Genomic DNA, 15,602 nt, shown 5'->3' with positions numbered 1-15,602 from the left:
CATGTTTTTCTTACCAGAGAGCAGACCCTCCAGTGCCAGATGAGGTTTGGTCCTTAAAGCCGAGCTGCCGACAGCCTTCCCCGTCCCGTGGTCCTGCTCCAGCGCTCGCCCTGCTCGATGCTCTGGGCTCCCAGTGTCGGGATCTGCATGACCGGCGGGAAGCACCAAACTCCTGTGTCCCGTTGTGCCTGTCTGACACAACTGTGGGGAGGCAGCACTCGTTTGAAACCAGCCCGTGAACTCAGGCAGCTTGCAGAGGTACCGGGTCTGCTCCTGGGGGTCGCTTCCCACCCCCTTGCCAAGGAATCTGCTGCTGAACACGGCGCCCGTGTCCTGCTTTCTGCTGGCAGGGCTTGGGAAGACCTGACACTGAAGTAATGCCCTTCCACTGGTCCTCTCAACATGAAGCACTAATGAAAGGAATGGTAGGGATTTTTTAAAAAATAATTTTTTTAAAGCCTTTTTCACAAGAAAATGAAGAGGGAAGACAGCAGCGCCCAGAACCGCAGGGCACTTCACTGCACCCACCTGCTCACAGCCAGGGACTGTGCTCCAGGCACTGCTGGGACCTCGCCGGACCCCCAACCCAGGCCTGGGGGGCTGGGGGAGCCCCCCCTCTCAGCCAGCCTGCCTGCACCGCCCGGCCCCATCACCGCGCCCTCACAACTCCTTCCACGGTGATGAGATGAAGTTTTCATTTCTCAATTAAAAATAGCCAAATAGCCACACTTTTTTAAAGCAGAAGTGCCCAAAGAACTTCTTCCCGCTTCTTCCCACCTGCAGCCGTGCTCCATCTCTCATGCGCTGGCGGTGATGAGCATTGGCCCCATTCAGCCGCAGGCTGGGACCAGGAGTGTGCGCGGAGGGGGCAGCCAGACTGCTCCTCATCTAGAGTAGCGATTTGTTTAAAGAAACGATTCCTAATATTCAATAAATGGCAGTTTTAATTTCTTCTTCATATATGATCTTAAAATGAGATTTTAAATTTTTTTATTTATTCCATAAACAATATAACAAAACTCAGCAAGTTAACAATATGACGTTTTCACCATACAGAGTCAGTCACAAATATTTAAAACCTTTGCAACAAGAACAACAAAACCCAAAATATTACAAGAATAATTTACAAGAGGATCTATAAAACAGCAAAGCGCTCACAAATTTTCCAGTTTCCTTTACACAATATCACTACACTCTTTCACAACATTTCTTTTTATTACAAAATTCCCAACAAAAGTTTAATTTTTTTCTTTGTATTTTGGTTTTTAAAACCAGAAACTTTTAAGTATACATCCTTTTATTAACACCCGAAGGTGCAAAAAAAGGGAAACCTCACACATACAAACACTTCACAGCACTTTTCTAAGAAAAATATACACTTACAAAATATTTTACAAATTGGCACACTTAAAAATATACAAGATTTTGTAGGCGTCTTAGAGTGATCCTTAAGAATTATACTTCAATTGACTCTACAGAATATTTATAAAGCTTATTCTAAAAGAAAAAAGGCAAATAATTTCCAAACATGTTAAAATTGCAGTGTAAAATGTGGAACAGAAATGGATATGTTACATTCATAAAAAGGGCCATTTCATAGTTCTTAAATGCTCAAGGGGGGGATAAAAGTTTTCTTTAGCACCATAAAACAGGAGCAACTTCCTAACGAGGTGCCTCTAGTTCTATGGAAGGGAACTCAAGGAGCAGTACATTCACATCTCTGGAGGCAGCAGTCGAAACGCCCCGGCCGGCGCCGCGGGCAGCGGAACAGAGCAGCTCCTTGGATTTCTACCCTGCTTCCCACTGGGAGTAAGAGACAAAAGGAGTTTAACTGGTACCTTTCTTTTGTGTAGGTGAGTGTGGTTTAGTCTGTGTTTAAGTCTTCCCTTTGTGCTTTTGAAATGGACGTTTGTCTATCTAGCGAAGGGTAGTGGTGAATACCAATCTGATTTCTTGTTTCCTTTTGCACCAAGTGTTCAAAGGCTCAGTAAACGTGTCTGGCAACCCAAGCATCCTGCGCGATGGAGGGCATCCTCCTGCTTTAGATCCCAATTCCCTTAGATGGCTGTTACTCCACTGTCATTAGTGTCAATTGTTTACCTGAGAAACAGATTTGAAAAGCCTTGCTTCTACCACAGACATTGTACTTCATTTCTTTTCTTTTTTTTTCTTTTTTTTTTTCTTTTTTTGCATTATTTCATGCGCTGAAGAGATAAAGAGGCACATTCTCAAATAGATGTCAGCGGCTTGAACCATGCAACTTCCACTGGACCCCCTGGGAGCTGCATAGGCAAAGTCCAACACACCGAGTTGAGAAAGTAAGACCGAGGGCCTGACCTTGCACCAGCTGAAGTCCACGCACCTGATCCTTCTCGCTTACACTGACCAAGGGAGTTTTTCTCGTGACTTAACAGCCAGGGGTGGCTGCCATCCAGGAAAGCACCGGCGGAGCAGGAGCCCCTGGGAGCAAGCTCCCACCCAGGTGCTTTGCTAGACAGGGACCTTAAGGAAAGAGGAATATGGTCCAGCAGGTAAAGGATGAAAATGCTCAAAACATTTTTATTTTGGTTTGTGGCTCATTTGAGCCACATAATACCAAAAAACCACCCAGCAATCCTGACTGTTGACAAAAGCAAGCTGCGCGGTAATGGTTTCACCAAGCAGCGGCCGCCGGGCTGCAGCCAGCCCTGCCTGCTGCTGGCCTCCTCCCCCCGAAACCTGGCTGAACCTGGTCCAGCAGTCATTACGCTCAAGCCATTTTTCAACCCCCTCCCCTCTTTTATGCTTAAAAAAGAAAAGCAAGATGTAAACCTGGTAAGTTTTTTTTGTTTTTTTTTTTAAAAAAACCCTATTACTTGAATCCCCATCACTGATATTTCCCTAATTACAAAACCTCTACACGCAAGTACCTCCGGGAAACCCCACAGCCGCCAGGGGTGGGCTACTGTAGGGTTTCCTTCTGCAGAACACCCTCCGCACAGCACAGCCACCACAGGGCGATGGGTGCCTTCCCCGTGCCGTGGCAGACCTGCCCTTCTGCAGGACGGCATGGGTGCCCAGCTTGGGGGTGGAGAGCCAGGGGCTCAGGCTGAACTACCCCGCGTGGTGTCCTCTCGGATGGACTTTGTGACCTTTCTTTACAAGCAGCCGGTTTCTGCTTTTTAATTTCACTACCAACTATAAGTCGCCCAAACCACAGTGTGCCAGCACAGCGCGGCTTAGGAGAGCAGCATCGCTGCCACCGGGTCCTCTCATATGGTGGCCAGTGGGACACCAGCACCACCAGAGCAGGAGTGAAATGAGATAAAGTAGAAAAGACATTTTTAGGGATGCTGCAGAAGAAAAGTCTTTTGCGGGGCTTGGATTAGCCGCCCTGAACAGCCAGGAGCCCAACCAGAAGATGTGAGAAGGGGCTGGAAGTGCAGTGGGACTGGGCAAGAGGATGAGCCGAGATGGGAGCCAAGGCAGGGAGGTGCGGGGAGCCCCGGGCGTGCACGGATGGTGGGCAGGGATGGATGGGACTGACGTCCCAGTGCTCCCACAGCTGGGAGCAGCGCTGTGAAAAACAGAAATTCACCGGTACTGACAAGAAGGGCAAGTGGAAAAGGGGAGCTCGCATGGCAAGGAATGAGGCAAAGGTGGGAGGGGGTGAAAACCTTGAGGTAGTGATAGGCAGGGGGAGATGAATTTTAGGGAAGTAAACTTCCAGCTGTTCAAGGAGTTGGTCAACAGGACCCCCTGGGAAACCGCCCTTGGGGACAAGGGAGCAGATCAGAGCTGGCAGATCTTTAAGGATGCTTTCCATAGAGTGCAAGAGCTCTCGGTCCCCAGGTGTAAATCAGGAAAGGAAGGCGAGAGGCTGGCATGGCTGAATTGAGACCTGCTGGTCAAACTGAAGGGCAGGAAGGAAATGCAGAGGCAGTGGAAGCAGGGGCAGGTATCCTGGGAAGAGCACAGGGTCATCGCCTGGTTGTGCAGGGATGGTGCCAGGAACAACAAGGCGCGGCTGGAGCTGAACTTGGCAAGGGCACAAAGAAGAAGGGCTTCTGCAGGTATGTTAGCCAGAAGAGGAAGGTCAAAGAAATCACACCCCCACAATGAACACGACTGGCAAACTGGTAACAGCGGATGAGGAGAATGCTGAGGTACTCAACTACCTTTTCGCCTCCGTCTTCACTGGCAGCCTCTCTTCCCACACCTCTGGAGCGGATGGACCACAAGACAGGGACTGGGGGGGCAGAGTCCCTCGCACGGTAAGAGAAGATCAGATTTGTGACCACCTGAGGAATCTGAACATACATAAGCCTATGGGACCTGACAAGAAGCATCCCAGAGTCCTGAGGGAACTGGCTGATGTACCTGCCAAGCCGCTCTCCGTGACACCTGAAGAGTCGTGGCAGTCAGGTGAAGTCCCTGGTGGCTGGCAGGAGGGAAACGCTGCACCCATTTTTAGAGCGGGTGGAAAGGAGGCCCCTGGACCCACCCACCCGCCAGGCCACTGCTGTGCCTGGGAAGGTCATGGAACAGATCCTCCTAGAAGCTGTGCCAAGGCACGTGGAGGGCAGGGAGGTGATTCCCCACAGCCAGCACAGCTTCACCGAGGGCACGTCTGCCTGACCGACCCAGGGGCCTTCTATGATGGCGTGACTACATCAGTGGAGAACAGAAGAGCTACAGCTGTCGTCTGTCTGGATTTCTGTAAGGCCTTTGACACGGTCTCCCACAACATCCTTCTCTCTGAATTGGAGAGATAAGGATTTGATAGATGTGCTGTTCAGTGGATGAGGAATTGGCTAGATGGTCATGTCCTGAGGGTAGTGGTCAATGGCTCAATGTTCAGATGGAGATCAGTGATGAGTGGTGTCCCTCAGGGGTCCGTAGTGGGACCAGCACTAATAGCTTCATCAATGACACAGACAGTGGGACCAAGAGCACCCTCGGCAAGTTTGCAGACATCACCAAGCTGAGCGGTGCGGTTGACACGTCTGAGGGATGGGATGCCATCCAGAGGGATCTGGACAAGCCTGAGAAGTGGGCCCATGTGAATCTCATGAGGCTCAACAAGGCCAAGTGCAAGGTCCTGCACCTGGGTCAAGGGAACCCCTGGTTATCAATCCAGGCTGGGGGATGAAGGGATTGAGAGAAGCCCTGTGGAGAAGGACTTAAGGAAGAATTTTTTTATGCTGAGGGAGGTGAAACACTGGAGCAGGTTGCCCAGAGAGGGGGTAGATGCCCCATCCCCGAGAACGTTCAAGGGCAGGTTGAGCAGGGCTCTGAGCAACCTGAACTAGTTGAAGATGTCCCTGCTCATTGCAGGGGGTTTGGACTAAATGACGTTTCAAGGTCCCTTCCCACCCAAACAGTTCTATGACTCTATGAAGATCAAAAGGGAGGAGGGACATGGCTGGCTCAAGGCAATTTCCAAATTCTGGGGTCTATCAGCAGAAAGATTGCTTTTTCAGACACAGACAAGGGCCAGTGCCACACCGTGAGGGATCTGGGCTCTTAAGATCTCCCCAGTCAGAGATTTCTGGGGAGAACATGGGATGACCACTGAGGGTGGCAGCAAAATCGGAGCAACAGGACAGAATGGGAGAGCAACAAGGCAGCTGGTATTTGTGATTAATACTGTCCTGAAACACCTAGCTGGGTATTCATGGATTTCCAACATAAAATAGTCAATACATTTTATGCCTTATCTTCATGCCCTATTGCACACTTCTTGAATGCAATAGATATTGCTATCTGGTTCAGTACAAGGTATTTTATACGAGTCCCATATTCATAATAAGCATAATGAGCACAGTGCAGGCCAGTTGAAATGTGCTTTTAAACGATGGTTCTGGGCCAAAAAGAAGGGCAGTGCTGCATACCAGCCCTGGGCCTGACCTGTCTCTGTAGAAGCAGCAGCCTGAACATCCGAAAGAAGGGAGCTGGCAGCCCCTCATCCTGCAGCATGTGGGAGGAACGCAGAAAAAATGGGATACACCAACACCATGGCAGTGACTGGAGCTTGCAGTATCTGATGACCCTACGAACAGAAAAGACAGCTGTTGGGGAAGCAGGGGAGAGCATGGAGGCTGCAGGCAAGCCAGGCACCCAGGGATGGAGCCCTAGCACAGCTCTCCTCTCCAAAATAAACCCTGAGCAGCTTCTGGATCTCCCTCCTGGAGCCAGAGCCAGGGTGGGATGCTGCACCCTGCTCCCACCTGCAGCAACCTGCAGGGTACCCAGAGTCTGCTCCCAGCCAGAGCAACTCACTCTGGGCAATGCCAGCATTTCATTTTTTCATGGAATAAATGAACTTACGGGATTGTTTTCAGACTTACTATTTTTTCAGAGTTGCTTCTTTCATCTGTTAAATAAAATGCAATGCAATCACCATGCTGTTCTCTCCGGGATTGCAGAGCCGAGCCTAAGCTATACCTCAAGCTCTGCAAATGCCAAAAACATTTTGATTCTAAATCGACACTCTGCAACTCCACTTCATTTAAGTGTTCAGTCTGCTTTTTTGCTAAATTAACTGAAAACAATTCTGCTGTTTTGCCTTGCGCATGGGCTGAAAAAAAACAAACCTGCTTGCACAGAAACCCGAGTCTAGTCCTGCCCTCTGCGAAACACCACCTCTATGCTCACAACCATGTCGAGAACGTGATCTGTCCAACTGCTATTAAGGCTCCTCTTCCTCACAATTTTCTATTGCATAAACATGTCCAAGCCTCGCATCCTTCTGCTCCCAACAGCTCCCAGTTAGCAGGGCTCTTGCATATCAAGGTTTCATGAGAAATCAGCAGCAAAATGCAATGCACAGGCTCTCAGTTGCACAAGGAAAATAGATATTTCTTGGGTTTGTTATTCTCGTGGAGGGCGAGGGTGTGGTGAGTAGGGTTACAAATAAGGCCTTTTGAGAATACATTTAGCATGTAATACTTAATGCTGTCTTAATAAAGTCCAGTCATGTATGATCTGGCCCTGATTGGTGAGATCACAAATAGCTCCGCTTTTTTTTTTTTTTTTTTTACTTATCTTATGAATTGAATGAAAGAAAAGGTTCAGACTTGTATTTAAAACTAATGACTTTGCTTTTGAAAGTTCAAACTATATTGGCATTGCAAGGTTAGACATTTAGGAAACACCAAAGCTATGATAGAAGAGCGCTTTTGACAGGCTCTGCATCGAAAATGTTTAAGAAACTACTCAAAGAAAAAGTAAATAGCAATAAATGTATGAAACTTATTAGTTCTGTTTTTATAACTATTTTAGAATTTATCCCAGGTTCTTATAAAATATATAAAACTGAGATACAAAGAATTAGCAATGTAACTTTGCATTTCAAATGATCTTCAGCTACAGGTTTTGCTTTAAGAAAACAGACACTTGAAAAGCAGCTGTTCTGTAGTCTCTAGATGCAGACACTTGAGTTCCTGGCAAACTTACCATCAGTGGTTTTCTGAACTCCTCCACCATTTCAACTCTCTCCTATAATGAAACTCAACATTTCACCATTAAGTTTTTCTGCTCATGGTTTCAAAGAGAGGACATTACCATTTCCCAGCATCGGTTTCAAAGTTCCTTTTTTCTTTTTTTTTCCCCCCTTTTTTTTCCTTTTTTTTTTCCTCTTTTTTTTTTTTTTCTTTTTTCTTTTTCCCTTTATGAGCTTTAAACCACAGGGTGAATCCATGAAATGAGGTAAGTAAATTTGGCACACTTTTAGTCATGTCCATAAAACTTTTGGTAAGTTGTATAAGTGAACAATATCATTTTCATCGTGAGTTACAGGTGCTTTCAAAGGGGGGTGGTTAGTACTTAACAACTGGAATGTTTCTAGTAAAACCAAAAGGCATAGCTGCAAAAACACTCACAACCCAATGTTGATAGAGAAGTAAAAATATATACAATACAGTCACTTGTTCATAGTTTGGCACAATTTTTTTGTTGTTGTGGGTAATAGTGCATAAACTACTGTACAACAGTATGACTTTTAAAACAGTCTTTCACAGAGAATACCAGATTAGGTTTGCTTTCAAATAATAAAATTCCCACAATTTCAAACTCTTCATTTCAGCACTTACATTTCAACATACCACAAGGCAGATTTCGAAAAGGAACCGACGGGAAAAAAAACCCCCAACCAATAAAAAAAAAAAAAAAAAAAAAAGAAGAAGAAGAAAAAAGAAAAAAAAAGAAAAAGAAACAAACATCAACCGTCTTTCTAGAAAAGGGAGTCTCTTCTTCAAATACAGGAAAACCCAAAAATGTTGTTTCTGCTTTAAGAAGAATGGAGTCTGATTCCCTGCAGGAAAAAATCAAACATTTGATGCCATCTTAGTTAGCTCGTCTGGAGTCACCACGACGGAGCGTACGCGCTAAAGGCGGGCGGGTACAGAAGATGCAGCTTTAGATGATGCAGGTTAGGAGATAAACAGCAGAGGGGGCCAGAAAGCACTCAAAATTGCCACGTGAAGCTCAATTAGGAACGAGTTCTCATTTGCAAAGTAAAGAGCCGTTTTAAGTTTCGAGATCTTGGCTTTTGGATGCATAACCTCTTTTTTTTTTTTTTTTTTTTTTTTTTGTGGTTTATTTTTTACAAAATGTTCCAAAACAAACAAAAAAAAAAGTCTTTCCTCATCAAAATCATTAAAAAGAGCATGTAATCGTGTTTTGTTTTGTTTTTTTCTCCCCCCAATAAATAAGTAATTAAAAACTGAAGAAGCCAAACAGCAGAAAAGAGTAGCCTTGTTAGTTTTTTTAACCCCAGCCAAGCCAGAAAATTGGTCATTCTTTTAGGTAGCTTGCAAGTATTAAGTATTTTCATGCACATAAAAAAAACCCAAACGAACAAAAAAACCAACCCCCAAACCAAAACCAACCAAAACTGTAAAAGGGGAATGTCTTTTTTTTTTTTTTTTTTTTTTTTCATGCAACTTTTGCTTTCAGGAAGGAAAAACTGAGGAAGAGCGGGCCTAGCAGGTGGGAGGGAGGTTAAGGGGCATTCCAGCCAGTTTGGTGCAGCATTACCTCAGTTTCTCAAAAGCAGCTGTCACGGGTGGGTCCTTGTGGGGCTGTTCGCGGTCCGTTCGCTTTATTTTACAGTTCTCATCCCTCAGCGATTTCGAACTGGATTTATGACGGTAGAGTTTTTTATGGGTAGGTCCGTTATTGCCTAAAGTGCTCAGGTTACTATAGTTTTTATCAAAAAAGGGAGCGTGAATGTCCGTGGTGTACCCAGTTGAGCAGTTGGGGCGACCAGGGTCGCAGGTTGCGGCTTTGCTGTTTTTGCTTGAGCCCTTGTTGTTTGACTTGTGGTTCTTCGCCGCCGCCGGCGACCCGCCGTTCGCCTTCTTCTTCGACTCTTGGGATGTCCCTGCCAAAATTTTAAGAGTTTTCAGTTTCAGGCTGTTGGACTCCGGGGACCGGAATATGTCTGGAACGCTGTTGTGGCCAACAGGCCCCCACAAGGGCTCGATGGAGGCCATCATAAACCTCTGGACATCCGCCATTCCCGACGCAATGTTGGACAGGATGTTGGAAGGTTCCTCAAATTCCCTCTGGTCGTCATCCAGGAGGCTGGTGGCATTGCCCAGGCTGGCTTCTGACCAGCCCGCGCCCCCCTCTTTCCCCAGCGCCCACTCGCCGGAGAGCCCATTGTGCTTGCCCAGCTTCACCCCAGCCGGGCTGCAATGCTGGGCGCCCTCAGGGAGGCCCTTGGTGGCCGTGGCCGTGTTGCTCAGCTGGCTGACCGCCCTGCTGCCAACGGCCAGAGCCTTCTCGCCGTTGACTCCTGCCGTGTTTTTCCCTTTCCTGGCAGATTTGGGTGCCTGCCTGGAGTTTTTCCCTGGCGGTTTTTCGGTTCCTTTGTTGGTTTTGGGTGATTTTTTCCGGGTGGCTTTCTGGGAAGAGCTTTGGTTTGTAACCACATTCTTGCTGGATGAACTTTTCCTCTTCGATTTTGACACTTTGCTATTGGTGCTAATTTGACCAGATGGCTCATTAAATGTTGACAAGCATGGACTCTTTTCGAGAAGGCTGACAGAATCTTCATCGTTGAACATATGGAACTGGAACTGGTGATTATTTAAAGCAAACCCATTATCTGCCTGATCCTCAGTCTGCAGGACCCCACAGTTCCACTTGACCTTCTCAGAGCTGTTGAGGGTGGCCTGGGGGCTGTCCTGAAAGCCCTTTAGGGTGCCCAGAGGCTTGGCATCAGAGCCAGCTATCTGTGGGGACAGGTTGGGAGTGTCCGGAGGGGACATCTCTGAAAGCGACGACTGGCGGAACCTATCAGGTGTGAAGTTGGAAATGTCTAAAAGGTCCGTGGACTCCTTCAAAGGGGTGATTTCATCTATGCTCTGCTGGATCACTAGCTTGGGACTGCAGTGGGCCAAGAAATCATCATTAATATCATCCTCGCCGTCCTTTTCACAAGACTTTAAACTTAAAGAACTGTAATTGCTAGAACTAACTGACAATGAACCCACTGAATCAAAACTAATGAGCCTGCCATCATCTGTACTTAGTGTACCTCGTTGGAAATGAAAGCGCCCCTCTCCATTATTAAAATGACATGACTGATAAGAATCATCAGACTGCACTTGTTGGCTATCCGGCATGTAATTTTTTTGGTAGAGCAATTTGCTGCTATTCAGATTGACTTGAGCGTATCCAGAGGCGGGGAGGCCGTCTGCACCCGCGGCACCGCTGCCGAACTCGCTCGGCAGCCCGGCCGCCTCCCGCATGTCACCGGGGAAGTCCTGGCGGTCGCTGCCGGCAGCCTTGCTGGCCGGCCACATATTACCGAAGCTGCTCTGCTCCATCTCCAGGTGGCCGGGCGACTGCTGCAGCTCGGACTCGGAGGGCGGGGAGAGCACGCAGCTCTGCGCCGGCTGCAGGGCCGGGAAGGGCTTTTCCGCCGGGACGATGCTGGGGAGCGGGTGCTGCTGCTGCTCGGAGGGATGCTGGGCGAAGTATGAGATACCGGTGTTGCTCGACAAATCAGAAGCATCTAACAACGTCTGCAGATACCCTCCGGGGATCAGGGGTACATTGGTGGTGATATTAGCAGATGGCAGAGGCTTGTCTGAAGAGGAGGTGGATGGTAGGAAAGGAGAATTTTTAGCAACCTTATCCTCGTGGCACTCCGGGAGATGGGAGCTGTCTGAAGCACAAGAAACGTTTTCGTCCTTCAGACGCGCCGCAGAGTCCTGGTTTTCCAGCACCGGGGAGCCCTCCGCCGTACTGGTAGCAGCTTTGATCTTCTTGCACTTCAACCTGGCTTCACTTTTGAATTTGATTCTGCGGAGCACTTTCCTCTCCGTCCCCTTGTGCTCCCGTTCCTGCGATTTGCATTTCACAGCGGCGATGCCCGTGATGTCATGTACGTGTAATCCGTTGGCACAGCTGGGGGTGGCGATGGCTAACGCCGGCAGCCCTTTCAGGCCCGTGTCCTCTTTACTGCTGCAAGGCTGCTTGTGATCAGAGGAGCAAGAGCCCAGCTTGTTCACTGATTGCTCGATGGCTTTAATTCTTTGAATCCGGTGCCTGTTTGCTAGCTTGCATTTTCGCTTCCGTGGGTGAGGGAGGAATGAAGCATCTGAGCCGTTAAGATAGAAATTCTGCTTGTGGTAGAGAGACGATCTGAGCAAATCCAGCCGGCTCTGCTGCCTCTCCTGCCAGAAGCCCTTCAGAGGGGCCAGCTTCTTGTATTTGCTGAGCAGCTCCTCGTTTAGGGTAACAGTTGTCTCGCTGGCATCCACTTTGCTGAGCTTCACCAGCATATGCTTCTCCCCTTTAAACCTGTTAATGATGATGTACTTGATGATAACGGGGGGCTCCTTGCGAGAGACTTTTCGCCGCTTCTTGGGGCACCACTCGTCATCGTCCTCCTCCTTGGGCCCGTCTGGGAGCCACTCCTTCTTGTCCAGGATCTTCTCGTTCTCGATGGAGTCCACATCGTACAGGTAGTCGTCGCTGTATCGCACTTTCCTCTTCGCCCGCAACCCGTAGTTCTGCTGAATGAAGGAGCCGGAGTGGTCCCGGGACAGGTACCGGCTGCAGTCCTTGATGTCCCGCAGCACGTCGTAGGAGGACTCTGTGCAAGTGCTGTCGTCGCTGAACTCCCCGGAGTCCTCCGTGGAATTCACCGAGTCCAAGAAGTGGCTCCTCTTGGAGCCCACGTACTGCACCATCTCCGTGCTGTTGCAAGATTTATTTAAGGCAGCTTTCTCCTCCTCCTCACCGTCCTCTTCCTCGCCGTCCTCCTCCTCCTCCCCCCAGATGATGCCTTCCTCAGATTTGAATTGAGAAGGGTCGGTGGCACCGCCGGGCCCCCTTTTCAGGGTGCTCCTGCTGTCCCTTTTGGTGCAGTTGCCAAACACGCTGGGGAAGAAGTTGAACTGGGCATCCTCTTGTAGGGTGGTGGTCTTCTCCCGCACGTTGTCCTGGAAAGATTCGTATCTAATTTTCAGAGAGCAGACATCGCTTCCCAAGGTGGAATCGTCATCATCGAACATGTAATTATCGACGTCTTCCTCAGAAAACAGATTTACAGAAAGCTCATTTTTGGAGCAGAGGTCAAGCAGCTCAATTTTACTTTCACTAATGAAAGACTCAAAATAGCCCCATTCCTGGTTGGGATTTGTTAGTAAAGGTTCCTCACCATTGCATTTGTCTAATAGTAATCCCTCATAATAATTTTTCTGAGTGGGGTCCTCTGAATCACTGTCAGATTTTTCTGCATCTCTTTTGTCCGCTGCCCTCGATTTATGCATAGGGAAGCTTAAAAGCTGGTCTGAAAGCAGTTGATCCCCATATCTCATGGTTTCTCCTGTGCTCATGCAGTGAATCCCTATATCAGAGACTGAACAGGTGTCATAATCCCTATTTATATCCCCCACTTTCAAGCTTATTCCTGGCTCTGCATCAATGCCGTCCTTTGATTCAATAAAGCAGCCCAGACAGGTCCGGCTCGGCTGCATCAAGCAGTCGCCCGTCAGCGCCGACATGCCTCCGGGCTCCATCATGGTGAAGGGAGCCTTCTCGCAGTCGCCTGGCAGTGACCAGGAGCTCATGCCCTTCGTCACGCAGGACGTGAGGGAGATGGCGTGGGCGGAGGAATCATCCGAGGCGTGCTCGGGCACATCCGTGAGCCTCAGGGGCGACGGGGGGCTCAGCAAGCAGGGCTTCTTCGAAGTCAGGGGAGGCAGCGCCCGGTGGCACGCGTGGTTTTCCTTCTGAGCTGACGTCAAGGCTGAGAATGTGACCGCGGCCTCGGCGGCGGTGCAAGGCCTCTCATCGCCGTCCAGGGCGTGCGATTCTGTGAGGGTAAGGACAAGGAGGGGAGGAAAAGAGAAAGAAAGAGGGTTTACATCCCTTGCAGTTCTGCTGAGGCTCGCCACCCGCTCCCCTTCTCCCTCGGCTTCAGTGGTGACTTTTCCCAAGCGCTCCTTAGGGAAGCGGTAGGTGCTCTTCCCGCAAGAACGTGATCCTTCCCTTCTGGATCTAATTAATGTGGTGATGTGCAAGGAAGGGAGAGGTAAACACTCTCCCCCCTGCAGCCAGCTGGAAGAGGTACACGAGTAGGTTTAAATAAACCAAGCCCATCCGTTCTTTCCTCCTCATATACATACCGTTACCTGGATACTGCCTTTCAAATCTGACAAGGTTATTATAAAACAAAACAAGCCTAATAAAAATGTTCCCATTAACATTGAAAAAATTAATGGAAAAATAAGATTCTTAAAGAAACAAAGCATCCCCCCTGCAGTGTCTGCAGCTTAAACATACCTGAGCTGCATTACTGCTGGAGGGTTGGAAAGTTACAGCTATTTTTAAAAACGCAGTAGTCTTTTTGTCACTGGCCACGCCAAGGGAAAGTAGAAGGCAGCACAGGGTTTAAAGCAATTATTGTTAGAATTATTGTGGGTTTTGCCATTCTTCCCTGATCTCTAAAAATGCCTTTTTAATAATGTAAGGATTTTTTTTTAACCTAAGGATTTTTTATTTTTAACTCCTCGCACTCTTTTATGGCAGAACAAAGTCAGTTTTATCTGACTTCTGGCTCAATGGATGATATGACCCTTGAAATTTAAATATGATGTCTTTTCATCCACGAACATGCTCCGCTATCTCTGTATTAAAAAAAAAATACACCAACATGTGCATTCATACCAGGCACAGACCTTTGCCAACACAGAGCTGAGCGCGGTGCTTTTGTCGCTGCTCACGTCTTACCTTCTCGGTGGCTCCACTGAAGGCGGAGGGCGCAAGCGCAGGAGCAGCGCAGGCTTTCCGAGGAGGGACAAGTGCTTTAAAACCCAACTGGAGCACAGGCTATTGCAAGAAATGGGGCGTCCAAAGGGATTTGGCACCTACACGATTGCTGCAACCCTCTGCAACAAGTGCTTTGATTCAAAACTGATGGAAGAGCAAACCCGCTCCCACACCTACGCCAGCCGAGCCCAGCCGGCGCAGGAAGGCTCACAGAGGCACACGTACCATTGGCACCACGACCCACCCACCGTGCCGCCGCGCCGGGGCTGCCGAGGAGAGCGGGGCTCCCGCCTGCCGCTGGGCAATAGGAAAAGGAGCGGGATGTGACGGAGGGCTGCCTGCCCGTGCCAGGTGTAAAACCTAGAAGAGGTCAAAATGCCCCTAATCTCATCCCAAAAGCTCCTGGCAGTTTTGTGCTACGAGGGCCTTAGGGATGGAGCCATCGGTGAAGCCTTAAGCCAGCCCAAGCAAACTGCAGTCGGGGCCATGCAGCGCTCTAAGGGCTTTAAACAACTTTCCAAGCGCTACACAAACCAAACGAGAAGCGCAGTGCAATGCCTGTAAACGTCTTCCAGCACGTGTGGCTTGGGAGAGACCAGGCTGACTTGCTTGAAATTGGTGCTGCTTCCCTTCCCTCCAAAAAGGGTTAAAATAAATAAATAAATAAATAAGCTGATTTTTGAGTCCCTCCCACCAGTTTTTAGATCAGAAATGCAGAGGTGGTATCTTTTTCCTTAAGCACCAAAACAAAGTAACCGGTGCGGTTTCCACTGCAGAAGTAAAAGAAAATAAAAATCAGCTTGAAGCTGATGGGAAGCATGGAAAATTTGAGGATAAAAGAAGAATGTCTGTGAACGTTGTAAGACTTAAAAAAGAGGGAGGTAGAAAGCTGAAATTCAATCTCAAATGCTGCATTCAATACGCAGAGATGCTATTACATAAAATAAACTGTCTCTGGGTGTTTGTTTAGGTTTATACTTGCATAAGTGAAAACTCCTGTGAAAAACAAATGCCAAAACTTGATTTTCTGGGGCTTGTATCATCCTAAAATCAGGCTCACGTTCAATTGATGCTCTAAAGTAAACAATACTCCAAAAGGCTACAGTTAAAAAAGAAAATGCTGGAGAAGCAAAAACCACCTTTCCCAGTTTAACTCAAGAGCCATCCAAAAGCACATGTGCAGGCTGAGCGGAAAAATCCCGAACCATCGTGCTGTCAGGGGGCTCCAAAGGGAGGCCGGTCCCGATGGCTGCTCTGCACCCACAGCAGCCAGCACCCATTTATAGTTAGGGTGGGAGGGGGCAAAAAGCATCAGCCCCGTCCCCAGTGCC

The 15,602-nt window shown here is 48.3% G+C and overlaps 1 protein-coding gene across 2 annotated transcripts in view; it reads right to left on the bottom strand.

The window, feature by feature from the left end:
- Positions 1–979: 979 nt before the first annotated feature.
- NEXMIF (neurite extension and migration factor) overlaps positions 980–15,602 on the bottom strand; it is a 173,146-nt gene continuing 158,523 nt past the window's right edge. For both annotated transcript variants that reach the window (XM_056359970.1, XM_056359971.1), the window contains exons 4-5: positions 9,019–13,315; positions 980–8,293 (exon numbers count right to left, since the gene is read on the bottom strand). In XM_056359970.1, coding sequence (XP_056215945.1) covers positions 8,062–8,293; positions 9,019–13,315 — 4,529 coding nt within the window. In that variant the 3' untranslated portion in view covers positions 980–8,061. The remainder of the gene's footprint in view (positions 8,294–9,018; positions 13,316–15,602) is intronic.

The sequence above is a fragment of the Falco biarmicus genome, chromosome 14 (genome assembly GCF_023638135.1).
Source record: "Falco biarmicus isolate bFalBia1 chromosome 14, bFalBia1.pri, whole genome shotgun sequence".
Lineage (NCBI taxonomy): Eukaryota > Metazoa > Chordata > Aves > Falconiformes > Falconidae > Falco > Falco biarmicus.
The sequence above is the reverse complement of the archived record's forward strand: the minus strand, read 5'-3'. Positions and strand labels throughout refer to the sequence as shown.